Below are 22,687 nucleotides of genomic sequence, written 5' to 3' on the forward strand. Positions count from 1 at the left end.
CTTTTTGAAATCTGACACAGCGGTTGCATTAAGAACAAGTGTATATTTAATTCTATGTAAAACATGTATCTTTCATCAAAGTTTATGATGAGTATTTATGTTATTTGATGTGGCTCTCTGCAATTTCTTGGAATTTCTTCAATATTTTGGAGGCATTTCTGAACATGGCGCCAATGTAAACTGAGGTTTTTGGATATAAATATGAACTTTATCGAACAAAACATATATGTATTGTGTAACATGAAGTCCTATGAGTGTCATCTGATGAAGATCATCAAAGGTTAGTGATTCATTTTATCTCTATTTCTGCTTTTTGTGACTCCTGTCTTTGGCTGGAAAATGGCTGTGTTTTTCTGAGATTTTGCGGTGACCTAACATAATCGTCTGTGGTGCTTTCGCTGTAAAGCCTTTTTGAAATCGGACACTGTGGTGAGATTAACAAGAAGTGTATCTTTAAAATGGTGTGAAATACTTGTATGCTTGAGGAATTTTAATTATGAGATTTCTGTTGTTTGAATTTGGTGCCCTGCACTTTCACTGGCTGTTGTCATATCGATCCCGTTAACGGGATTGCAGCCATACTGACTTGCCTAGTTAAATAAAGGTTAAATAAATTGTAAACCGTATTGTTTACATGATTTTTATCCACTGATTGGTTTCTACAGTCCTACAGATTTTAATAAAGTTGCCATGCATTGATAAGCAAAATGACTCTAGAGGCCTACGGTCTCTGCATTAGAAATGCAGAAGCAATTTATAGAATTCCATGTAAAGTGCTGTTTCTTGTAAGTTTAAAATTAGTAGATTATACATGTAGCTACATTCACCGGCCAGTTTATTAGGTACACCCATCTAGTACAAGGTCGGACCCCCCTTTTCCTCCAGAACAGCATTCTACAAGTTGTTCGGAAACGTTCAACAGGGATGTTAGTCGATGCTGACGCGATGGCATCACTTCCATCTCATCCCAAAGATGCTCTATTGGGTTGAGGTCTGGGGACTGACCAGGTCTGGGGACTGACCAGGCCACTCAAGTAAACTGAACTCGCTGTCATGTTCCAGGCAAAGTTCTTCCACTCCACAATTGTCCAGTGTTGGTGATCACGTGTCCACTGAAGCCGCTTCTTCTTGTTTTTAGCTGATAGGAGTGGAACCCAGAGTGGTCGCCTTCTGCACACCACGTTTGTGGCCCGTCGTTTAGCTTGTATGATTCTTGTCATTCTCCTTCAACCTCTCTCATCCTCTGACTGGATGTTTTTGTTTGTCACACCATTTTCGGTAAGCCCTAGACACTGTCGTGCATGAAAAGCCCAGGAGGGCAGACGTTTCTGAGATACTGTATCCGACATGCCTGGCACCGACTATCATATCACGTTCAAAGTTGCTTAGGTCACTAGTTTTTCCCATTCTAACATTCAATCGAACATAATCAAATCAAATCAAATGTTATTTGTCACATGCGGCGAATACAACAGGTGTGACCTTACAGTGAAATGCTTACTAAGCCCTTAACCAACAATGCAGTTTTAAGAAAAAATACAAAAATAAATAAATAAATAAAAGTAACAAATAATTAAAGAGCAGCAGTAAAATAAGAAGCGAGGCTATATACAGGGGGTATCGGTACAGAGTCAATGTGCGGGGGCACCGGTTAGTCAATGTGATTGAGGTAATATGTACATGTAGGTAGAGTTATTGAAGTGACTATGCATAGATAATAACAGAGAGTAGCAGCAGCGTAAAAGGGGGGCAATGCAAATAGTCTGGGTAGCCTTTTGATTAGATGTTCAGGAGTCTTATGGCTTGGGGGTAGAAGCTGTTTAGAAGCCTCTTGGACCTAAACTTGGCACTCCGGTACCGCTTGCCGTGCAGTAGCAGAGAGAACAGTCTATGTCTAGGGTGGCTGGAGTCTTTGGCAATTTTTAGGGCCTTCCTCTGACACCGCCTGGTATAGAGGTCCTGGATGGCAGGAAGCTTGGCCCCAGTGATGTAATGGGCCGTACGCACTACCCTCTTTAGAGCCTTGTGGTCGGAGGCCAAGCAGTTGCCATACCAGACAGTGATGCAACCAGTCAGGATGCTCTCGATGGTGCAGCTGTAGAACCTTTTGAGGATCTGAGGACCCATGCCAAATCTTTTCAGTCTCCTGAGGGGAATAGGTTTTATCGTGTCCTCTTGGTGTGCTTGGACCATGTTAGTTTGTTGGTGAGGTGGACGCAAAGGATCTTGAAGCTCTCAACCTGCTCCACTACAGCCCCGTCAATGAGAATGGGGGCATGCTCGGGTCCTCCTTTTCCTGAATGCCTCGATGCCTGTTTTATATAGCAAGCCACGACCATGTGACTCACTGTCTGGAGCGATCCATTTTTGTGAACCGGATGTTGTACCTAATAAAATGGCCTGTGAGTTTATGTCTACTGTAAGCCTATGGATTTATATGTACTGCTACTCTGAATACAGTTATTTACTTCAATATTCATATGAGAATCATACAATCTCATAAACTAGTCTACAGTAGCCTACATCATTCTACTATTCCAGTCTACCTATGAAATCAGATAATCTCTCAGTGCAACAGGTTTGTGCCCAGTGTTCAGTGAAGAATTACTCCAAAGTCCAACCCCAACTAAATAGTGAAGAACGAGTTGATATTTTGTGTTGCAGATCAAGACAGGTAGGCTAAACTACATCAGCCTTGAATAATTCTGATTGCGTGAGAATGTAAGATGTGCTCCGACAATCTAATTTCGAAAGGTGAACAAGTGCAACAGTCTGTCAAGGCTATTCATGAACACAGTCTACAGTCTACATCTCGTAAACTATTCTACAGTAGCCTACATCATTTTACTATTCCATTCTACTATCTATGAAATCAGATAATCCCTCAGTGCAACAGGTTTGTGCCCAGTGTTCAGTGAAGAATTACTCCAAAGTCCAACCCGTAAATGGAGGCGGGACGGAAGATGGGAAGCCATGCAGTTCGCGAAGGGAACTTCTGTTATTCAAACACTGGTTGCGTGACCCACATTTAACCTGTCCTATTATTAAGCAACCCCGTGATCAAGAAAAAGGAAGACATATTGCTGAATATGTGAATTAAGCTTCATAAGTGAATAGTGAAGAACGAGTTGATATTTTGTGTTGCAGATCAAGACAGGTAGGCTAAGCTACACCTTCCTTGAATAATTCTGATTGCGTGAGACTGTAGACTGCTATTTAGTTTCAAAAGGTGAACAAGTGCAACTGTCTGTCAAGGCTATTCATGAACACAACTGATAGCGGTTTTAAATCCATCAAAGGCTTTAATTTGTTTCATTTGACAATTTATCTCGACCTATTTGCATAGACATACAAAACCTTTTTGGATTATAATAAGGATTCATTTTGTCAATTTAAATGCTAGCTTGTCTGTAATTCAAACAACATATATGCTACTGTCAACTTTTGACAGTTTGATAAATGTTTAATTTATTCCACCCAAGTTGTCAATTTATACTATTGTATTTTTATTATTATATTATTATAAAGTAACTGCCTAACTCATTAAAGAAATTGTGTAGTGGTTACTCAAACATCTCCAACAGCCAGTAGAACTCAAATCATAAAAGTGGTACTAACTCATATGTCAATAAGATTTCTTATCTTTTAACATTTTTGAGACTGTTAACAAATATTAGGTTATTGAGTAAATACATATTTATTTATTTGTGTTCTGATAATCTAGTTATTGAGTTTTACAAGTTATGATTATTTAATATTTTAAAGTCAATCTAACATTTATTAAATAAGTTGTTCATACTTGATTCTATTATGTTTTACGTCTTTACTTAAAATAATAAAGTAGTAATAAGACATTTATATTTACGTAAAAAACACTTGATTATCTGTGTTGTGCTGATATAGAATTATTACGTTTTTACAAGTTATTAATTCATAATAGTGGCACGTGGCTCTTTTTTAAAGAATTGTGAGTATTTTAAAATGTTTAGACTTCATGGTACTTTTACACAATATTGTATTAATATTTGAAGAAATAAAAGTATATTTCTAAAATAGTATTAAGCAGTTTGTTTTGCTATGAGGTGTAGTTGATGTGATGAACGGATATCAAATTGACGTTCAATAATGAGAAAAGCCATTCCCACCATCAACTAGGTAATGTTCACCAGTCTTAATGACAGAGGATAATGCAGCATCCTGTAATGCTTACAGCTCTACCTCCAGTTACTGCTAGAGGAATGATCACTGTGCTCAACAATGCTTGCTAAGGCGGGTTAAAATGACAAATTGTCAAATACCTAAAACCATGTTAAACACATAAGACATGACCACTGAAAATGACTAATCAGAACTACTTACTACTTGAGATTTTTTTTTAATGAAGGTTAACAATTTAAGTAGAAGTGACCCTACATTTGTATGTTCACTACAACAAATTTTCCTCTTCAAGTAACTTAAATCGTACATCATTTAATTTAGTCGCAAAAAGGTCATAAAACACATAACAATTAAGTATTTACAACTTTAAAAGATAATCATATGGATGGAGATGTCACTGTATTACTAGAAAGTATTGAATACTGAAATACTTTGAGTTAGGTTACTCGAATGGTTCTAGGCAACGGGTTTCCACAACAAAAAAATTGTTAGCAGAACTAATTACTTTTTACAATGTAGTATCCAGACCTCAATATGATCAGGTGTTCCCTGTTTACCAACTTCTAACACACTAACCTTTTCAATCATACCACTTAGGTAACAAGACTGTTCCACAGGACTTTGTCAGTCTTCTGTTAAGGTATGTGTAGATCATTTATCAGCACTCATCATTAGGGTTGCAAAGGAAGGGTACTGGAAACTTTTCAAGTTTACCAATAAACTACTAGAATTGTTGAATTTTACAAGGATTTTTTGTAATCTATCAGAAGACATCTAGTCACCCCTTTCGGTACTTAAGAATTGTACTGGTGTCTGTAATTGTCTCTGGCCTTCTGTGTATCCTGATCATATGTAAAATATTTGATAAGATGATTTTCAAATAAAAAATAGGATGACAAAGCAGAAAAACATTATCCTAAATATAAACCATTAACTTAGTGAATACCATTGGTGTTTAATAGGAGGGTTTCAGCATTAAATATCCTTTATACATTATGCAAGACATGTACGTACGCACGCAGATATGCACGCACGCACACACACACAAACACACATGCTGCCTATGAAAGTTTTCTCATTCATTTTGAAAGACTAGCTACAGATGACAGGCGGACATTTAACATCCTACACTCAGATATGTTTTTTTTTATCGTATCTTGATTTCTGCAGAGGGAGGGGGGAGGGGGAGAGGGAGAGCGAGAGAGAGAGAGCGAGAGAGAGAGAGAGAGAGAGAGAGAGAGAGAGAGAGAGAGAGAGAGAGAGAGAGAGAGAGAGAGAGAGAGAGAGAGAGAGAGAGAGAGAGAGAGAGAGAGAGAGAGATAGAGGTAGTTGTACCTGTCAATTCTAAAGGTCTTTCTTTGAGTTGAAGTGAATGTGGCTTTGTTCACCTTTCTCACCTAATGTGTCTAAAGTGGAGAAATGTTCTGAAATGGTACAGTACAGAAAGTTGTGTTGACTTACTGTGGGGCTGTGAGTTCCTACCAGCGGGCCGCTTAGTTAGTTGTTGCTCTCTTATCTCTTAAACACTGCAATAAGCTGAATGAAAAGTGCATTCCTGTGTTTGCCCTGAATCTAATGTATAGATCCAAATTAGTGCAAATGTAGAATTAGTCAAATTCTTCTTCTTAGTTTTAACAGGCTGAAGTTATAATAATTACACCCATTTATAGCAGCACTGGTAATGAATGGTTTGCCTCTTCTGTGGTCTCCTTGATAGCTTTATTTATAGTAAATTGAGAGATTCATACTGTTAGTTGACCTCTTCACTGCTGTCTTCTTTTCCAGAGATGGTGGCCCATAATGAGTTTTGAGCTGGGCACATTGGACCTGGCAGAGATGGACAACAGGATGAATAGTTCTGACATGAAGACCCTGTCAACCCTGGACCACCCTTACCTCTCCTCCCTAGAGCACAGCCTCAACAGTCCCCACCACCACAGCCCAGACAGAAACCACTCATTCAACCACAGCTCAGACAGAAACTACTCATTCAACCACAGCCCAGACATAAATCACTCATTCAACCACAGCCCAGACATAAATCACTCATTCAACCACAGCCCAGACATAAATCACTCATTCAACCACAGCCCAGACATAAACCACTCATTCAACCACAGCCCAGACATAAACCACTCATTCAACCACAGCCCGGACATAAACCACTCATTTAACCACAGCCCAGACATAAACCACTCATTCAACCACAGCCCAGACAGAAATCACTCATTCAACCACAGCCCAGACAGAAATCACTCATTCAACCACAGCCCAGACAGAAACCACTCATTCAACTACCCATACAACTACACATACAACTACACATACAGCGAGTACCAATGTAAGTCTACTGTAAGGGACTTTTACTAAATCTGGCATTTACTAAAGTGTAATAACTTAATGATCTATAAATGTAATCTTATGTTAAAGCAATTGCCACACAGTCTTTTCTCTTGCCTGTGATGCTATGTATACAGATGTAGGATCTTAATTTGATCACCCTGTTGCAAGAGAACTTTCCAGCAATGCAGGAAATGTAAAACATGCAGTGTATTTAAGGTTTAAAAAGGCTTCTGAAGTTTGAAAGTTTGACATTTCAGACTTGATTCCCCTACAAAAAATGTATCAACCCCTACAAAAATGTCCATTAATTATAATACACATAATACTTCACATTTCCTGTTGCTGCAGGATTATTTTCCTGCTGTAGCAAACTGGCTCAAATGAAGATCCTACATCTGTACCTCATTGTGTTCTCATTTGTCTTTGTTTAGGTTCGTTAAAAGAGGAGTCCATGTCCTCTCTTTGGTCTAGCAACTATAGCGTTGTCAGACTGTCCAGACCCACTCTTCACTCCAAGTCCCCCACTTACACAGACCCCAGCACTCTGCTCTACATTGACTGCAGAGTGTGTGGGGACACGGCCTCAGGCTTCCACTATGGTGTCCATGCCTGTGAGGGCTGCAAGGTAGGACTGAGACCTACCAACTGAGGTTCTGGTGGCTTGACAGTATGTATGGCTATTGTGTTTGCTTGGAGCTATACAAATGCATTGTTACACATTTGAGGATAAAAACAAAACAAACGTCTTGCTATTTAACCTCCAGGGGGTCATATATTAGTAAGGATTTATCCCTGACACATAAACACTCACCGTAAACCTTGTATTCATGTCAAGCTCACTGTATACATTGATCACATTTCTTTATAAATTCTGTAAAATAATTATAGTCTGTTGTTGCTTTATGATTCTACAATCTACATGTTCTCTGCATTTCTCTTAGGGATTCTTCCGCAGAACCATGCGGTTAAAACTGGTGTATGACCACTGTGATCTGCATTGTCGGATTCACAAAAAGAGCCGGAATAAGTGCCAGTACTGTCGCTTTCAGAAATGTCTGCTTGTGGGCATGTCACACGATGGTAAGCCACTACATTGTTGTGAAAAGTATATTTGCTTACCAAGATTTTTAAGGGTCATGATTTGTCATATACAGTGCATTCGGAAAGTATTCAGATCCCTTGACTTTTTCCACATTTTGTTAAATTACAGCCTTATTCTAAAATGTATTAAATTATTTTTTCCCCTCATAAATCTACACACAATACCCCTTAATGACAAAGTGAAAACAGGTTTTTAGAAATGTAAGCACATTTATTACAAATAATAAACTGAAATACCTTATTTAAATAAGTATTCAGACGCTTTTCTATGAGGCTCGAAATTAAGCTCAGGTGCATCCTGTTTCCATTGATCATCCTTTATTTTTTTATTTTTTTATACCTTTATTTAACTAGGCAAGTCAGTTAAGAACAAATTCTTATTTTCAATGACGGCCTAGGAACAGTGGGTTAACTGCCTGTTCAGGGGCAGAACGGCAGATTTGTACCTTGTCAGCGCGGGGATTTGAACTTGCAACCTTTCGGTTACTAGTCCAACACTATAACCACTAGGTAGCATCCTTGAGATGTTCTACAACTTGATTGGAGTCCGCCTGTGGTAAATTCAATTGATTGGACATGATTTGGAAAGGCACACACCTGTCTATATTAAGTCCCACAGTTGACAGTGTATGTCAGAGAAATAACCAAGCCATGAGGACGAAGGAATTGTCTGTAGAGCTCCGAGACAGGATTGTGGTGAGGCTCGGATCTGGGGAAGGGTACCAAAAACATTCTGCAGCATCGAAGGTCCCCAAGAACACAGTGGCCTCCATCATTCTTAAATTGAAGAAGTTTGGAATCACCAAGACTCTTCCTAGAGCTGTCCGCCCGGCAAAACTGAGCAATCAGGGGAGAAGGAGGTCACACTGACAGAGCTCCAGAGTTCCTCTGTGGAGACGGGAGAGCCTTCCAGAAGGACAACCATCTCTAAAGCACTCCACCAATCAGGCTTTTATGGTAGAGTGGCCTGACGGAATCCACTCCTCAGTAAAAGGCACATGATAGCCCGCTTGGAGTTTGCCAAAAGGCACCTAAAGGACTCTCAGACCATGAGAAACAAGATTATCTGGTCTGTTGAAACCAAGATTGAACTCTTTGGCCTGAATGCCAAGCGTCAAATCTGGAGGAAACATGGCACCATCCCTACAGTGAATCATGGTGGTGGCAGAATCATGCTGTGGGGATGTTTTCAGCGGCAGGGACTGGGAGACTAGTCAGGATTGGGGGAAAGATGAACGGAGCAAAGTACAGAGAGATCCTTGATGAAAACCTGCTCCAGAGCGCCCAGGTCCTCAGACTGGGGTGAAGGTTCACCTTATAACAGGCCAATGACCAGAAGCACACAGCCAAGACAACGCAGGAGTACTTTCGGGACAAGTCTCTGAATGTCCTTGAGTGGCCCGGCCAGAGCTCAGACTTGAACCCGATCCAAAATCTCTGGAGAGACCTGAAAATATATGTGCAGCAACGCTTCCCATCCAATCTGACAAGAGCTTGAGAGGATTTGCAGAGAAGAATGGGAGAAACTCCCCAAATATAGGTGTGTCAAGCTTGTAGAATTATACCCAAGAAGGGTCAAGGCTGTAATCGCTGCCGAAGGTGCTTCAACAAAGTACTGAGTGAAGGGTCTGAATACTAATGTACACTACCGATCAAAAGTTTGGGGTCACTTAGAAATGTCCTTGTTTTCCATAAAAACATACATGAAACAAGTTGCAAAATGAATTGGAAATATAGTCAAGACGTTGACAAGGTTATATATAATGATTTTTAATTGAAATAATAATTGTTTCCTTCAAACTTTGCTTTTGTCAAATAATTTGCATCAATTACATCCTTGCAGGCCTTTGGCATTCTAGATGTCAATTTGTTGTGGTAATCTGAAGAGATTTCACCCTATGCTTCCTGAAGCACCTCCCACGAGTTGGATTGGCTTAATGGACACTTTTATGTACCACACGGTCAAGCTGCTCCCACAACAGCTCAATAGGGTTGAGATCCGGTGACTGTACTGGCCACTCCATTATAGACAGATACCAGCTGACTGCTTCTTCCCTAAATAGTTATTGCGTAGGTTTTAGCTGTGCTTTGGGTCATTGTCCTGTTGTAGTAGAACCTTGGCTCCAATTAAGTGCCATCCACAGAGTATGGCATAGTGTTTTGCGAAATGGAGTGATAGCCTTCCTTCTTCAAAATCCCTTTTACCCTGTAGAAATCTCCCACTTTACCACCACCAAAGCACCCCCAGACCAGCACATTGCCTCCGCCATGCTTGAAAGATGGTGACAAGCACTTCTCCAGCATCTTTTCATTTTTTCTGCGTCTTACGAATGTTCTTCTTTGTGATCCGAACACCTCAAACTTAGATTCGTCTGTCCATAACACTTTTTTCCAATCTTTCTCTGTCCAGTGTCTGTGTTATTTTGCCCATCTTAATCTTTTATTTTTATTGGCCAGTCTGAGATATGGCTTTTTCTTTGCAACTCTGCCTAGAAGGCTAGCATCCCAGGGTTGCATCTTCACTGTTGACGTTGAGACTGGTGTTTTGCGGGTACTATTTAATGAAGTTGCCAGTTGAGGACTTGTGAGGCGTCTGTTTCTCAAACTAGACACTCTAATGTACTTGTCCTCTTGCTCAGTTGTGCACCGGGGCCTCCCACTCCTCTTTCTATTCTGGTTAGAGACAGTTTGCGCTGTTCTGTGAAGGGAGTAGTACACAGCGTTGTACGAGATCTTCAGTTTCTTGGCAATTTCTCGCATGGAATAGCCTTCATTTCTCAGAACAAGAATAGACTGACGAGTTTCAGAAGAAAGTTATTTGTTTCTGGCCATGTTGAGCCTATAATCGAACCCACAAATGCTGACGCTCCAGATACTCAACTAGTCTAAAGGCCAGTTTTATTGCTTCTTTAATCAGAACAAATCAAATCAAATCAAATCAAATTTTATTAGTCACATACACATGGTTAGCAGATGTTAATGCGAGTGTAGCGAAATGCTTGTGCTTCTAGTTCCGACAATGCAGTAATAACCAACAGTAATCTAACCTAACAATTCCACAACTACTACCTTACACACACACACAAGTGTAAAGGGATAAAGAATATGTACATAAAGATATATGAATGAGTGGTGGTACAGAACGGCATGGCAGATGCAGTAGATGGTATAGAGTGCGGTATATACATATGAGATGAGTACTGTAGGGTATGTAAACATAAAGTGGCATAGTTTAAAGTGGCTAGTGGTACATGTATTACATAAAGATGGCAAGATGCAGTAGATGATATAGAGTACAGTATATACATATGAGATGGGTAATGTAGGGTATGTAAACATTGTATTAAGTGGCATTGTTTAAAGTGGCTAGTGGTACATTTTTACATAATTTCCATCAATTCCCATTTTTAAAGTGGCTGGAGTTGAGTCAGTATGTTGGCAGCGGCCGCTAAATGTTAGTGGTGGCTGTTTAACAGTCTGATGGCCTTGAGATAGAAGCTGTTTTTCAGTCTCTCGGTCCCTGCTTTGATGCACCTGTACTGACCTCGCCTTCTGGATGATAGCGGGGTGAACAGGCAGTGGCTTGGGTGGTTGTTGTCCTTGATGATCTTTATGGCCTTCCTGTGACATCGGGTGGTGTAGGTGTCCTGGAGGGCAGGTAGTTTGCCCCTGGTGATGCGTTCTGCAGACCTCACTACCCTCTGGAGAGCCTTACGGTTGTGGGCGGAGCAGTTGCCGTACCAGGCGGTGATACAGCCCGACAGGATGCTCTCGATTGTGCATCTGTAGAAGTTTGTGAGTGCTTTTGGTGACAAGCCGAATTTCTTCAGCCTCCTGAGGTTGAAGAGGCGCTGCTGCGCCTTCTTCACAACGCTGTCTGTGTGGGTGGACCAATTCAGTTTGTCCGTGATGTGTACACCGAGGAACTTAAAACTTTCCACCTTCTCCACTACTGACCCGTCGATGTGGATAGGGGGGTGCTCCCTCTGCTGTTTCCTGAAGTCCACAATCATCTCCTTTGTTTTGTTGACGTTGAGTGTGAGGTTATTTTCCTGACACCACACTCCGAGGGCCCTCACCTCCTCCCTGTAGGCCGTCTCGTCGTTGTTGGTAATCAAGCCTACCACTGTAGTGTCATCCGCAAACTTGATGATTGAGTTGGAGGCGTGCATGGCCACGCAGTCGTGGGTGAACAGGGAGTACAGGAGAGGGCTCAGAACGCACCCTTGTGGGGCCCCAGTGTTGAGGATCAGCGGGGTGGAGATGTTGTTACCTACCCTCACCACCTGGGGGCGGCCCGTCAGGAAGTCCAGGACCCAGTTGCACAGGGCGGGGTCGAGACCCAGGGTCTCGAGCTTGATGACGAGTTTGGAGGGTACTATGGTGTTAAATGCTGAGCTGTAATCGATGAACAGCATTCTCACATGGGTATTCCTCTTGTCCAGATGGGTTAGGGCAGTGTGCAGTGTGGTTGCGATTGCGTCGTCTGTGGACCTATTGGGTCGGTAAGCAAATTGGAGTGGGTCTAGGGTGTCCGGTAGGGTGGAGGTGATATGGTCCTTGACTAGTCTCTCAAAGCACTTCATGATGACGGAAGTGAGTGCTACGGGGCGGTAGTCGTTTAGCTCAGTTACCTTAGCTTTCTTGGGAACAGGAACAATGGTGGCCCTCTTGAAGCATGTGGGAACAGCAGACTGGGATAAGGATTGATTGAATATGTCCGTAAACACACCAGCCAGCTGGTCTGCGCATGCTCTGAGGACGCGGCTGGGAATGCCGTCTGGGCCTGCAGCCTTGCGAGGGTTAACACGTTTAAATGTTTTACTCACCTCGGCTGCAGTGAAGGAGAGCCCGCAGGTTTTGGTAGGGGGCCGTGTCAGTGGCACTGTATTGTCCTCAAAGCGGGCAAAAAAGTTGTTTAGCCTGTCTGGGAGCAAGACATCCTGGTCCGCGACGGGGCTGGTTTTCTTTTTGTAATCCGTGATTGACTGTAGACCCTGCCACATACCTCTTGTGTCTGAGCTGTTGAATTGCGACTCGATTTTGTCTCTGTACTGAGACTTAGCCTGTTTGATTGCCTTGCGGAGAGAATAGCTACACTGTTTGTATTCGGTCATGCTTCAGGTCACCTTGCCCTGGTTAAAAGCAGTGGTTCGCGCTTTCAGTTTCACGCGAATGCTGCCGTCAATCCACGGTTTCTGGTTTGGGAATGTTTTTATCGTTGCTGTGGGTACGACATCGTCAATGCACTTCCTAATGAACTCGCTCACCGAATCAGCATATTCGTCAATATTGTTGTTGGACGCGATGCGGAACATATTCCAATCCGCGTGATCAAAGCAGTCTTGAAGCGTGGATTCAGATTGGTCGGACCAGCGTTGAACAGACCTGAGCGCGGGAGCTTGTTGTTTGAGTTTCTGTTTGTAGGCTGGAATCAACAAAATGGAGTCGTGGTCAGCTTTTCCGAAAGGGGGGCGGGGGAGGGCCTTATAAGCGTCGCGGAAATTAGTATAACAATGGTCTAGTGTTTTTCCAGCCCTGGTAGCACAATCGATATGCTGATAGAATTTAGGGAGTTTTGTTTTTAGATTAGCCTTGTTAAAATCCCCAGCTACGATGAATGCAGCCTCAGGGTGTGTGGTTTCCAGTTTACAAAGAGTCAGATAAAGTTCGTTCAGGGCCATCGATGTGTCTGCTTGGGGGGGAATATATACGGCTGTGATTATGATTGAAGAGAATTCCCTTGGTAGATAATGCGGTCGACATTTGATTGTGAGGAGTTCTAGATCAGGTGAACAGAATGACTTGAGTTCCTGTGTGTTGTTATGATGATCACACCACTTCTCGTTAATCATAAGGCATACCCCCCCGCCCCTCTTCTTACCGGAAAGATGTTTGTTTCTGTCGGCGCGATGCATGAAGAAACCAGCTGGCTGCACCGACTCCGTTAGCGTCCCTTGAGTTAGCCATGTTTCCGTGAAGCAGAGCACGTTGCAATCCCTGATGTCTCTCTGGAATGCTACCCGTGCTCGGATTTCATCAACCTTATTGTCAAGAGACTGGACATTGGCGAGTAGTATGCTAGGGAGTGGAGCGCGATGTGCCCGTCTCCGAAGCCTGACCACGAGACCGCCTCGTTTTCCCCTTTTTCGGCGTCGCACAGGGTCGCCGGCTGGGATCAGATCCATTGTATTGGGTGGAAGGCAAAACACTGGATCCGTTTCGGGAAAGTCATATTCCTGGTAGGAACGATGATGAGTTGACGTTAATCGTATATTCAGTAGTTCCTCCCGACTGTATGTAATGAAACCTAAGATTACCTGGGGTACCGATGTAAGAAATAACACGTAAAAAAACAAAATACTGCATATTTTCCAAGGAACAGCTGTGCTAACATAATTGCAAAAGGTCAATTAGCCTTTTAAAATTATAAACTTGGATTAGCTAACACAAGGTGCCATTGGAACACAGGAGTGATGGTTGCTGATAATGGGCCTCTGTAGGCCTATGTAGATATTGTCACGCCCTGACCTTAGTTATCTATGTTTTCTTTATTATTTTGGTTAGGTCAGGGTGTGACGAGGGTGGGTATGCTTGTTTGTATTGTCTAGGTTTTTTTGTATGTCTAGGGGTTTTGGTAAGTCTAGGTAAATGTATGTCTATGGTGGCCTGAATTGGTTCCCAATCAGAGGCAGCTGTTTATCGTTGTCTCTGATTGGGGATCATATTTAGGTTGCCATTTTCCCTTTTGGTTTTGTGGGTTCTTGATCTATGTTTAGTTGCCTGTCTGCACTATCCATATTAGCTTCATGGTTCGTTTTGTTATTTTGTTTGTTTTGTTCAGTGTTCGTTCTTTAATCAAGAAGAATGTACGCTTACCACGCTGCGCCTTGGTCTCCTCCCTACGACTGCCGTGACAGATATTCCATAAAAATCTGCCGTTTCCTACAACATTAACAATGTCTACACTGTATTTTTTATCAATTTGATGTTATTTTAATCGACAAAAAATGTGCTTTTCTTTCAAAAACAAGGATATTTCTAAGTGACCCCAAACTTTTGAATGGAAGTGTAAATGTGATATTTCAGTTTTCTTTTTTATTAATTTGCAATAACATGGACTCTTAACAACATAATGAAACTTTGTTGCTCCAAGGCAACGCCCCCCTCCCTGCAGCACCAGCACACATTGAAATAGAATGAATAGAATGGGTTTGGAACCTCTAATCATGGCAATTTGACTGGTAAACTCATGGGTACACTCGCAATGGCTGCATGGTATTGGGATTTATACAATGGGTGGGTCTAATACTGAATGCTGATTGGTTAGTTAAAACTGCATTCCAGCCGATCTCTATTCCACAAGTTGCCACTGGCTAAATTTATGATGTTAAAATGCCTATTTACTCTGTTCCATCTGACTGTGTAATCCACTGTCTCATCAGCCCAGCCAAGCAACATATAAACTTGATCTCCACTGTAAAAAGCATCTAGACATTATCTCACATTTCTTTTCGACTAACATTTCATTTTCAACAGCAGAGATTTGTATAAACCTTGCTGTCTGTCTCTCCGACACTTGCAAAATTGAAACAATATTAAAATGAGATCTCCAGCTGTCCCATAGTAATGAATGTGTCGGGAGTCGGGACGAGACAGACAGGCAGGCAACGTTTCTCAGCCAGTTGAAATCATGAATAAGCTGGCATCATTTTTATGGATATATACAAAACATATTTAAAAAATTTGTGTAAAAAATGTAAAATGAAACACAGCTAATTTGACGTCTTTCCAGCTTCAGTTTGAAGTGATCATGTTACTGTAGCTGTGTTGTTGGCTAGCTACTTTGAACAACAGTGTCCTGACGAGAGAGCACATTTTCTATGCCAGGCGAAGTCGTGCCTCATTAGCTCATTGTTATGGATGTATCCAAATAAATGTCACAAGAAAACAGCTTAAACAAATGCAAAATTTTGACTTTGTCTCAGACCTAACAACAATATATCCTCCAAACATCGACTTCTCTAGCATTATCACTTAAGCAATCATTTGTTTGGAGGATATATTGGCACGGTTTGTCAGCCCTCAACAAACAACACCCGTGCCAATATATCCTCCAAACACCGGCTTCTCGGACATTATCACTTAAGCAATCATTTCCATGGTAATGTAGAATGTTCATTCAAATGATTGCTTCAGTGATGTTAACTGATGTGGCTCATACAATGGAATGTATTTTGTCTAATGTAAGTTGAGTTGAATCAACAAATCACAGCACATATTGATGGGTACACTTTCTGCTTTTACTTCCTGCTTTGCTTCTATGGGTGCACTCGCAATGGCCGCCAGTCCACCCATTATGCCATTATTGACTTGAATGGGGACACCCGTTTTATTCATTATATTTCTATGGCAGCACAGTCAGGAGCGGAGTAGAGAAGAAAATGTGCGTCTTTATTTTTTGTTGCTATTCGATCGGTTATAAAGGTGACACAGTCATTTGGCTGACCAATGACCAAAATTCCAAAATTCCATGACTGTCACAGCCTTAATCAAGGGTGTTAAACATATTCAATGTGAACTGTTTCAACAGCAGGTGTCTGTCTGAAACCGGGCCTTAAGTCTTTGGAGAGGTTTCTACACAGCAGGATGAAGTATATTCCTTCTTTAGCCAACGTCTTTGTCATTGTATTGTTTGGGCAGCCAGTGACGTGTAGCATTATTCAATACAGAAAGAGTCTGACTGGCACCCAGGCTAGAAAATAATGATTCTGATGTCCCCACGCAGCCATCCGCTTCGGCCGGATGCCCCAGGAGGAGAGAGAGAAGCTGCTTGCTGAGTTTATGGATGTGTCCCCCAGGAGCCCAGAGTCAGCGGACTTGAGAGCCTTGTCCAGACAGCTGTGTCTGTCCTATCACAGACACTTTCCCCTGACCAAGAGCAGGGCCAGAGCCATCCTGTCTGGGAAGACCCACGGAAACTCAGTTAGGGCCCAATTGTTACTTGAGATACTGTACAACTACATGCACATAATCTTTAAAGTTTTGCATAAATTATGCATTGATGTCAATGGAACATTTGTAATATGAGTCAGAACAGAGCCATTGAAAGCCACTTGACCTCTTTCTCTCTCACACACACCAGACATTTGGTTCTGTATATTTGAATATCACAGTTTTTGGTAAATGCACTCTGTCCTGATTAACTGGTAGCAAAATATCAGTGTACAGTAGGAAGCAGTAATATTGTGTCATCTCAGCTTGTCTAAGAGGAAATAACTAATAGACAGTTATTTATACTTTAGAGAAGCAGATATATATTCGCTAACCTAAAAGTCAGGATTTTAATGTATCTTTTATTTCCTAGTTAGATTAACCCGTTGTGCACCCAGCAAGGGGCCTAATACTGAATCACTACAAATTGCCAAGAGAATGAATGGCAATGGATGGCAATGCTTCATAATACATTGTTTTTAAGGGATGTCTCTCTTTCCTTCCAGCCGTTTGTCATCCATGACATGAAGTCCCTGACAGCGGGTCAGGACTTTATAAACAGTAGACAGTTCCCTTTCCTGGAGCAGCAGAGGTCTGTCCTGCCCCCTCAAGAGCCTGCTAGGGAGCTGGAACTCTCCTTTTTCCGGCAGGTTCAGTTCCGCACCGTCGAGGCTGTACGAGAAATCATAGAGTTTGCCAAGAGCATCCCTGGGTTCACAGAGCTGGACATGAATGACCAGGTGACCCTGCTGAAGTACGGGGTCATCGAGGTCATGTTGATCATGCTGGCGCCGCTGATGAACAAGGACGGCACACTGTTCGCCTACGGACAGATCTTCATGACCCGGGAGTTCCTCAAGAGTCTGAGGAAGCCATTCTGTGAGATGATGGAGCCAAAGTTTGAGTTTGCGGTAAAATTCAACGTGCTGGAGCTGGACGATAGTGATACGGCGCTCTTCCTCGCTGTCATCATCCTCAGTGGAGGTGATGTTTTTCCGTTTTACATTTATGCATTTACAGTTGAAGTCGGAAGTTTACATACACATAAGTTGGAGTCATTAAAACTTGTTTTTCAACCGCTCCACAAATGTATTGTTAACAAACTATAGTTTTGGCAAGTCGGTCAGGACATCTACATTGTGCATGACACAAGTCATTTTTCCAACAATTGTTTACAGACAGATTATTTCACTTATAATTCACTGTATCACAATTCCAGTGTGTCAGAAGTTTACATACACTTGACTGTGCCTTCAAACAGCTTGGAAAATTATGTCATCAAATCAAATCAAATGTATTTATATAGCCCTTCTTACATCAGCTGATATCTCAAAGTGCTGTACAGAAACCCAGCCTAAAACCCCAAACAACAAGCAATGCAGGTGGCTTTAGAAGCTTCTGATAGGCTAATTGACATCAGTTGAGTCAATTGGGGGTGTACCTGTGGATGTATTTCAAAGCCTACCTTCATACTCAGTGCCTCTTTGCTTGACATCATGGGGAAATCAAAAGATATCAGCCAAGACCTCAGGGAAAAAATTGTAGACCTCCACAAGTCTGGTTCATCCTTGGGAGTAATTTCCAAACGCCTGAAGGTACCACGTTCATCTGTACAAACAATAGTACGCAAGTATAAACACCATGGGACCACACAGCCATCATACCGCTCAGGAAGGAGACATGTTCTGTCTCCTAGAGATTAATGTACTTTGGTGCGAAAAGTGCAAATCAATCCCAGAACAACAGCAAAGGACCTTGTGAAGATGCTGGAGGAAACAGGTACAAAAGTATCTATATCCACAGTAAAACGAGTCATATATCGACATAACCTGAAAGGCCGCTCAGTAAGGAAGAAGCCACTGCTCCAAAACTGCCATAAAAAAGCCGGACTACAGTTTGCAACTGCACATGGGGACAAAGATAGTACTTTTTAGAGAAATGTCCTCTGGTCTGATGAAAGAAAAATAGAACTGTTTGGCCATAATGGCCATCATTATGTTTGGTGGGAAAGGGGGGAGGCTTGCAAGCCGAAGAACACCATCCCAACCGTAAAGCACGGGGGTGGCAGCATCATGTTGTGGGGGTGCTTTTCTGCAGGAGGGACTGGTGCACTTCACAAAATAGATGGCATCATCAGGATGGAAAATTATGTGGATATATTGAAGCAAAATTTCAAGACATCAGTCAGGAAGTTAAAGCTTGGTCGCAAATGGGTCTTCCAAATGGACAATGACCCCAAGCATACTTCCAAAGTTGTGGCAAAATGGCTTAAGACAACAAAGTCAAGGTATTGGCGTGGCCATCACAAAGCCCTGACCTCAATCCTATAGAAAATTTGTGGGCAGAACTGAAAAAGTGTGTGGAAGCAAGGAGGCCTACAAACCTGACTCAGTTACACCAGCTCTGTCAGGAGGAATGGGCCAAAATTCACCCAACTTATTGTGGGAAACTTGCGGAAGGCAACCCGACACGTTTGACCCAAGTTAAACAATGTAAAGGCAATGCTACCGCATACTAATTGAGTGTATGTAAACTTCTGACCCACTGGGAATGTGATGAAAGAATTAAAAGCTGAAATAAATCACTCTCTCTACTATTATTCTGACATTTCACATTCTTAAAATAAACTGGTGATCCTAACTGACCTAAGACAGGGAATTTTTACTAGGATTGAATGTCAGGAATTGTGAAAAACTGAGTTTAAATGTATTTGGCTAAGGTGTATGTAAACTTCCGACTTCAACTGTATGTTAGATAGATGCGGTAAAGAGGTCAATGGATGTCATGCCAAACGCGTTGGGGAAAGATGCCGTGGGGAAAATGTCCAGAATCTTCTCATTGCCCCCTAGCAAAATTAGCCTACCTTAATTAAGGCTATTGTTTAAACAGTATGTGTATTTCACACTATGTTGAGGTAAACATCGGAGTATATTGCTTGTATGCATGTCAACCCCAATACATGTTCATGTCATCGTCACCAATCAACTGCATTGCAGTTCAAAATTACTTTGGCTACCACCACCGATTTCTGTATGCTAGCTATTCTACCAGCTTATACAAACCGGATTTAGCATTTAGCAGTCACTTTTTCTAAACCTGAAAAGGAACTTCTAAATGTTATGCAGCAAAAAGAGCCATATATATCAAAATCAGGCTTTAGTAACCACATTGTGGGCCTGTTCAGAACGGATTTGACGAATATCCACTTTGTTTGATCAGATTTGTTGATTGTGCATCAATATGGCATCCTTCTTTTATCCCCAACGGTCTGCCTTCCATTGACCTCAACTGTAGGATTAGGTGTTTTATTGCTCTGTGATGGCTTGATTGGGCTTGAGACCAGATATAAAACAATGGTGACCTATTTTATGCTGTATCATTTCAATTGACCTTGGACTTTGCTCATCAGGACATTGCAACTTCAGATGATTTGATGTATACTGTATGTCCAATCTTCCTCTATTTCCCTCTCTCTCCTCTTGCACTTTCCACTCTCTGGTGACCTCTAACCTTGACCTTGTTGTGCTCTACTCTAGACCGTCCAGGCCTGGTGAATGTGAAGCCCATCGAGGACCTCCAGGAGGTAGTACTGCAGGCCTTGGAGCTGCAGTTGAAGACCATCCACCCAGACTGCCCCCAGCTGTTTGCCAGGCTGCTGCAGAAGATGACCGATCTGCGACCGCTGGTGGCTGACCACGTCCGCCTCATCCACCTGCTCAAGAAGCAGGAGCTGGAGATGTGTCTGCACCCCCTACTACAGGAAATCATGAGGGACCTGTACTAGAGTAGTGGGAGACTCAGTTTAACAGCTATGAAGAAAAGAAGACTATACACTGTACAGCAGTGGAGGCTGCTGAGGGGAGGACTGCTCATAATAATGGCGCAAATGGAATCAAACACATGGAAACTGCATTTAACCCAACCCTCTAAATCAGAGAGGTCCGGAGGGCTGCATTAATCAACATCCACGTCATCTGTGCCGATGGAACAGTGGGTTAACTGCCTTGCTCAGGGGCAGAGCGACAGATTTTACCTTGTCAGCTCTGGGATTCAATCCAGCAACCTTTTGGTTACTGGCCCAATGCTCCTACCCGCCAGGCTACCTGCTGCCCATATTGGTGGTACCACCAACATCCTATGCTATACAGTACAGTTTTATCCAACTAGTGTGTTTATTATAACAATATGCAGAACCTTATAGGTCTTTATCTAGCCAGATCTGTTGGTGCTTTGGTCAACTCTTCTGTGTCATGTATATCATAGCAGCAATAGTCACTGAGACCAGGCTAGTTTTCATCAGGCTCTCAGTTAAAGCAAATGTCTGGCTTCACAGGTGACCTCCATGACAAGTGAGAGTCTGTTTTCTTGGGACTTGTTGTTTAATAGAAGGATCTGTGAACTCTATTTAAACAATAAGGCACGAGGAGGTGTGGTTTATGGCCAATATACCACGGCTAAAGGCCTGGATACAGCCATTAGCAGTGGTATATTGGCCACATACCACAAACCCCCGAGGTCCCTTATTGCTATTATAAACTGGTTACCAACGTAATTTGAACAGTAAAAATAAATGTTTTGTCATACCAGTGGTATACGGTCTGATATATCACGGCTTTCAGCCAATCAGCATTCAGGGCCCAACCACCCAGTTTATAATACATTATGAATGATTCATTACTGAGCTTCCTACCGTCTTGCTGTAACTGCAGCTATTCTGTCTCCTACCATGCTTTTTAATTAAAGGGATGAAAGGAGAATTGCTTTTAATTACAGGACATTTATTGGGGCATCCTACAATAAAATAAGCCGATACCTACAGGTGTTATATACTGTGAAACACAATGTGTGTTATCGTAATACATTGTTCATGATGTAATTTTTTTATGTATGTTTCCATGTCTTTGAAGCATTTTTGAGAGGTTAGATGAGTGTGAAAACGTCTATTAGTTTCCATTTCCTCAACTTCACCCCCTCTAAACATTTCAGTGTATAATGTAACATGTATTACCATGGAAATATGCTATCCTGTGTTATCTATAAATCACCTGTATAAACAATACTAATATCCTTCCTAATAAATACTTAAAGTACATTTTAATGTTGCCATCTGGTGGTGAATATGTCAGAGATGCCATCACTTCATGATGTTATGCAATGTCTTGATATACCACTGTTGCTGAGGCAAAACGTGTCGGTGCTCATGTTAAGGTAACGATTGGCACGTGTTTTTCTGTTGCTCACTAGATAAACGAGATTTCAGTCTTGGAGGTGTTTCCTGGCCGATTCCGCGTTTGGTTAATGATGTTTGTTCCCGATGAGCCACTGTAGACGCAGAAGCCTATTTCACTTCCTCAAAATCCGCAGAATGAATCTATGATAACTCATGAAATCGGTAATAAATGTTAACGTTTTTGCTGATTATATTTTAGTTGCCCAATTTTACATCTAACTAAGATGTTTGGTGCAGTATTTCTCAAGTTAATATATGTGCGGTGTGTTGTCTTATGTAAACAGTCGGAGCTGCTGGGCATGTCTGTCTCACTGTATGCTATTGGATAGAGAACAATCGCCGCAGCTGTTCACCCCATGTTAGTGGGCAAATGGACATCGTCAAATAAAAACCCAACCAACCCGTTGTGTTGCACGGATGTTACAAACTCCATTTTAGACGAGACTGACTTTATGACCAAAATTATCCTATTTACACTTTAGTACATTTTGACACTAGAATAACTGTTTCTGACTCATATTGATGCTACAAAGGCAGTTTTCAAAGGGATTCGTTGCTGTGATTATTGCTATACATAGTGTATTCTATCTACAATGAGATATGACATGGTTAAAATTCTTTAGTTTATTCAAAACATAATTGGGGAAATGGTACAATAGTTATTTTGCCACAGTAAATTAATGTGCAGCACAGGTAGTAGACTTGCAGTACACTTATCTACAGGGTTATAATCTTTATATATGTTGTATAGGTGTCTATCTTTTGAATATTTATTTTAATGTTGATGCCCAAAGTCAAAGTCATCGTGATTTCTTATAGACTAACATGCCTTGTCTGCACAGGGAACATACACTTTGATTG

General features: G+C 41.7%; 1 protein-coding gene across 1 annotated transcript; it reads left to right on the forward strand.

Annotated features, from left to right (window-relative positions):
• The first annotated feature begins 3,009 nt into the window (after nucleotides 1–3,009).
• LOC139542807 (peroxisome proliferator-activated receptor gamma-like) lies at nucleotides 3,010–21,688 on the forward strand. The gene is made up of 8 exons (XM_071348653.1): nucleotides 3,010–3,157; nucleotides 4,756–4,798; nucleotides 5,944–6,499; nucleotides 6,933–7,126; nucleotides 7,443–7,581; nucleotides 16,391–16,587; nucleotides 17,103–17,580; nucleotides 20,133–21,688. Exons 3-8 carry the CDS (start codon nucleotides 5,959–5,961, stop codon nucleotides 20,378–20,380), a joined length of 1,797 nt encoding a protein of 598 aa, XP_071204754.1. The 5' UTR covers nucleotides 3,010–3,157; nucleotides 4,756–4,798; nucleotides 5,944–5,958; the 3' UTR covers nucleotides 20,381–21,688.
• Nucleotides 21,689–22,687: the final 999 nt, after the last annotated feature.

This window comes from Salvelinus alpinus, chromosome 17, assembly GCF_045679555.1.
Source record: "Salvelinus alpinus chromosome 17, SLU_Salpinus.1, whole genome shotgun sequence".
Classification (NCBI taxonomy): Eukaryota; Metazoa; Chordata; class Actinopteri; order Salmoniformes; family Salmonidae; genus Salvelinus; species Salvelinus alpinus.

Coding starts and splice junctions, on each gene's coding strand:
- LOC139542807 (XM_071348653.1), top strand. CDS start 5,959: ATGAGTTTTGAGCTGGGCACATTGGACCTGGCAGAGATGGACAACAGG. Junction 16,588..17,102: donor GGAAGACCCACGGAAACTCA/GTTAGGGCCCAA, acceptor CTTTCCTTCCAG/CCGTTTGTCATCCATGACAT. Junction 17,581..20,132: donor TGTCATCATCCTCAGTGGAG/GTGATGTTTTTC, acceptor GCTCTACTCTAG/ACCGTCCAGGCCTGGTGAAT.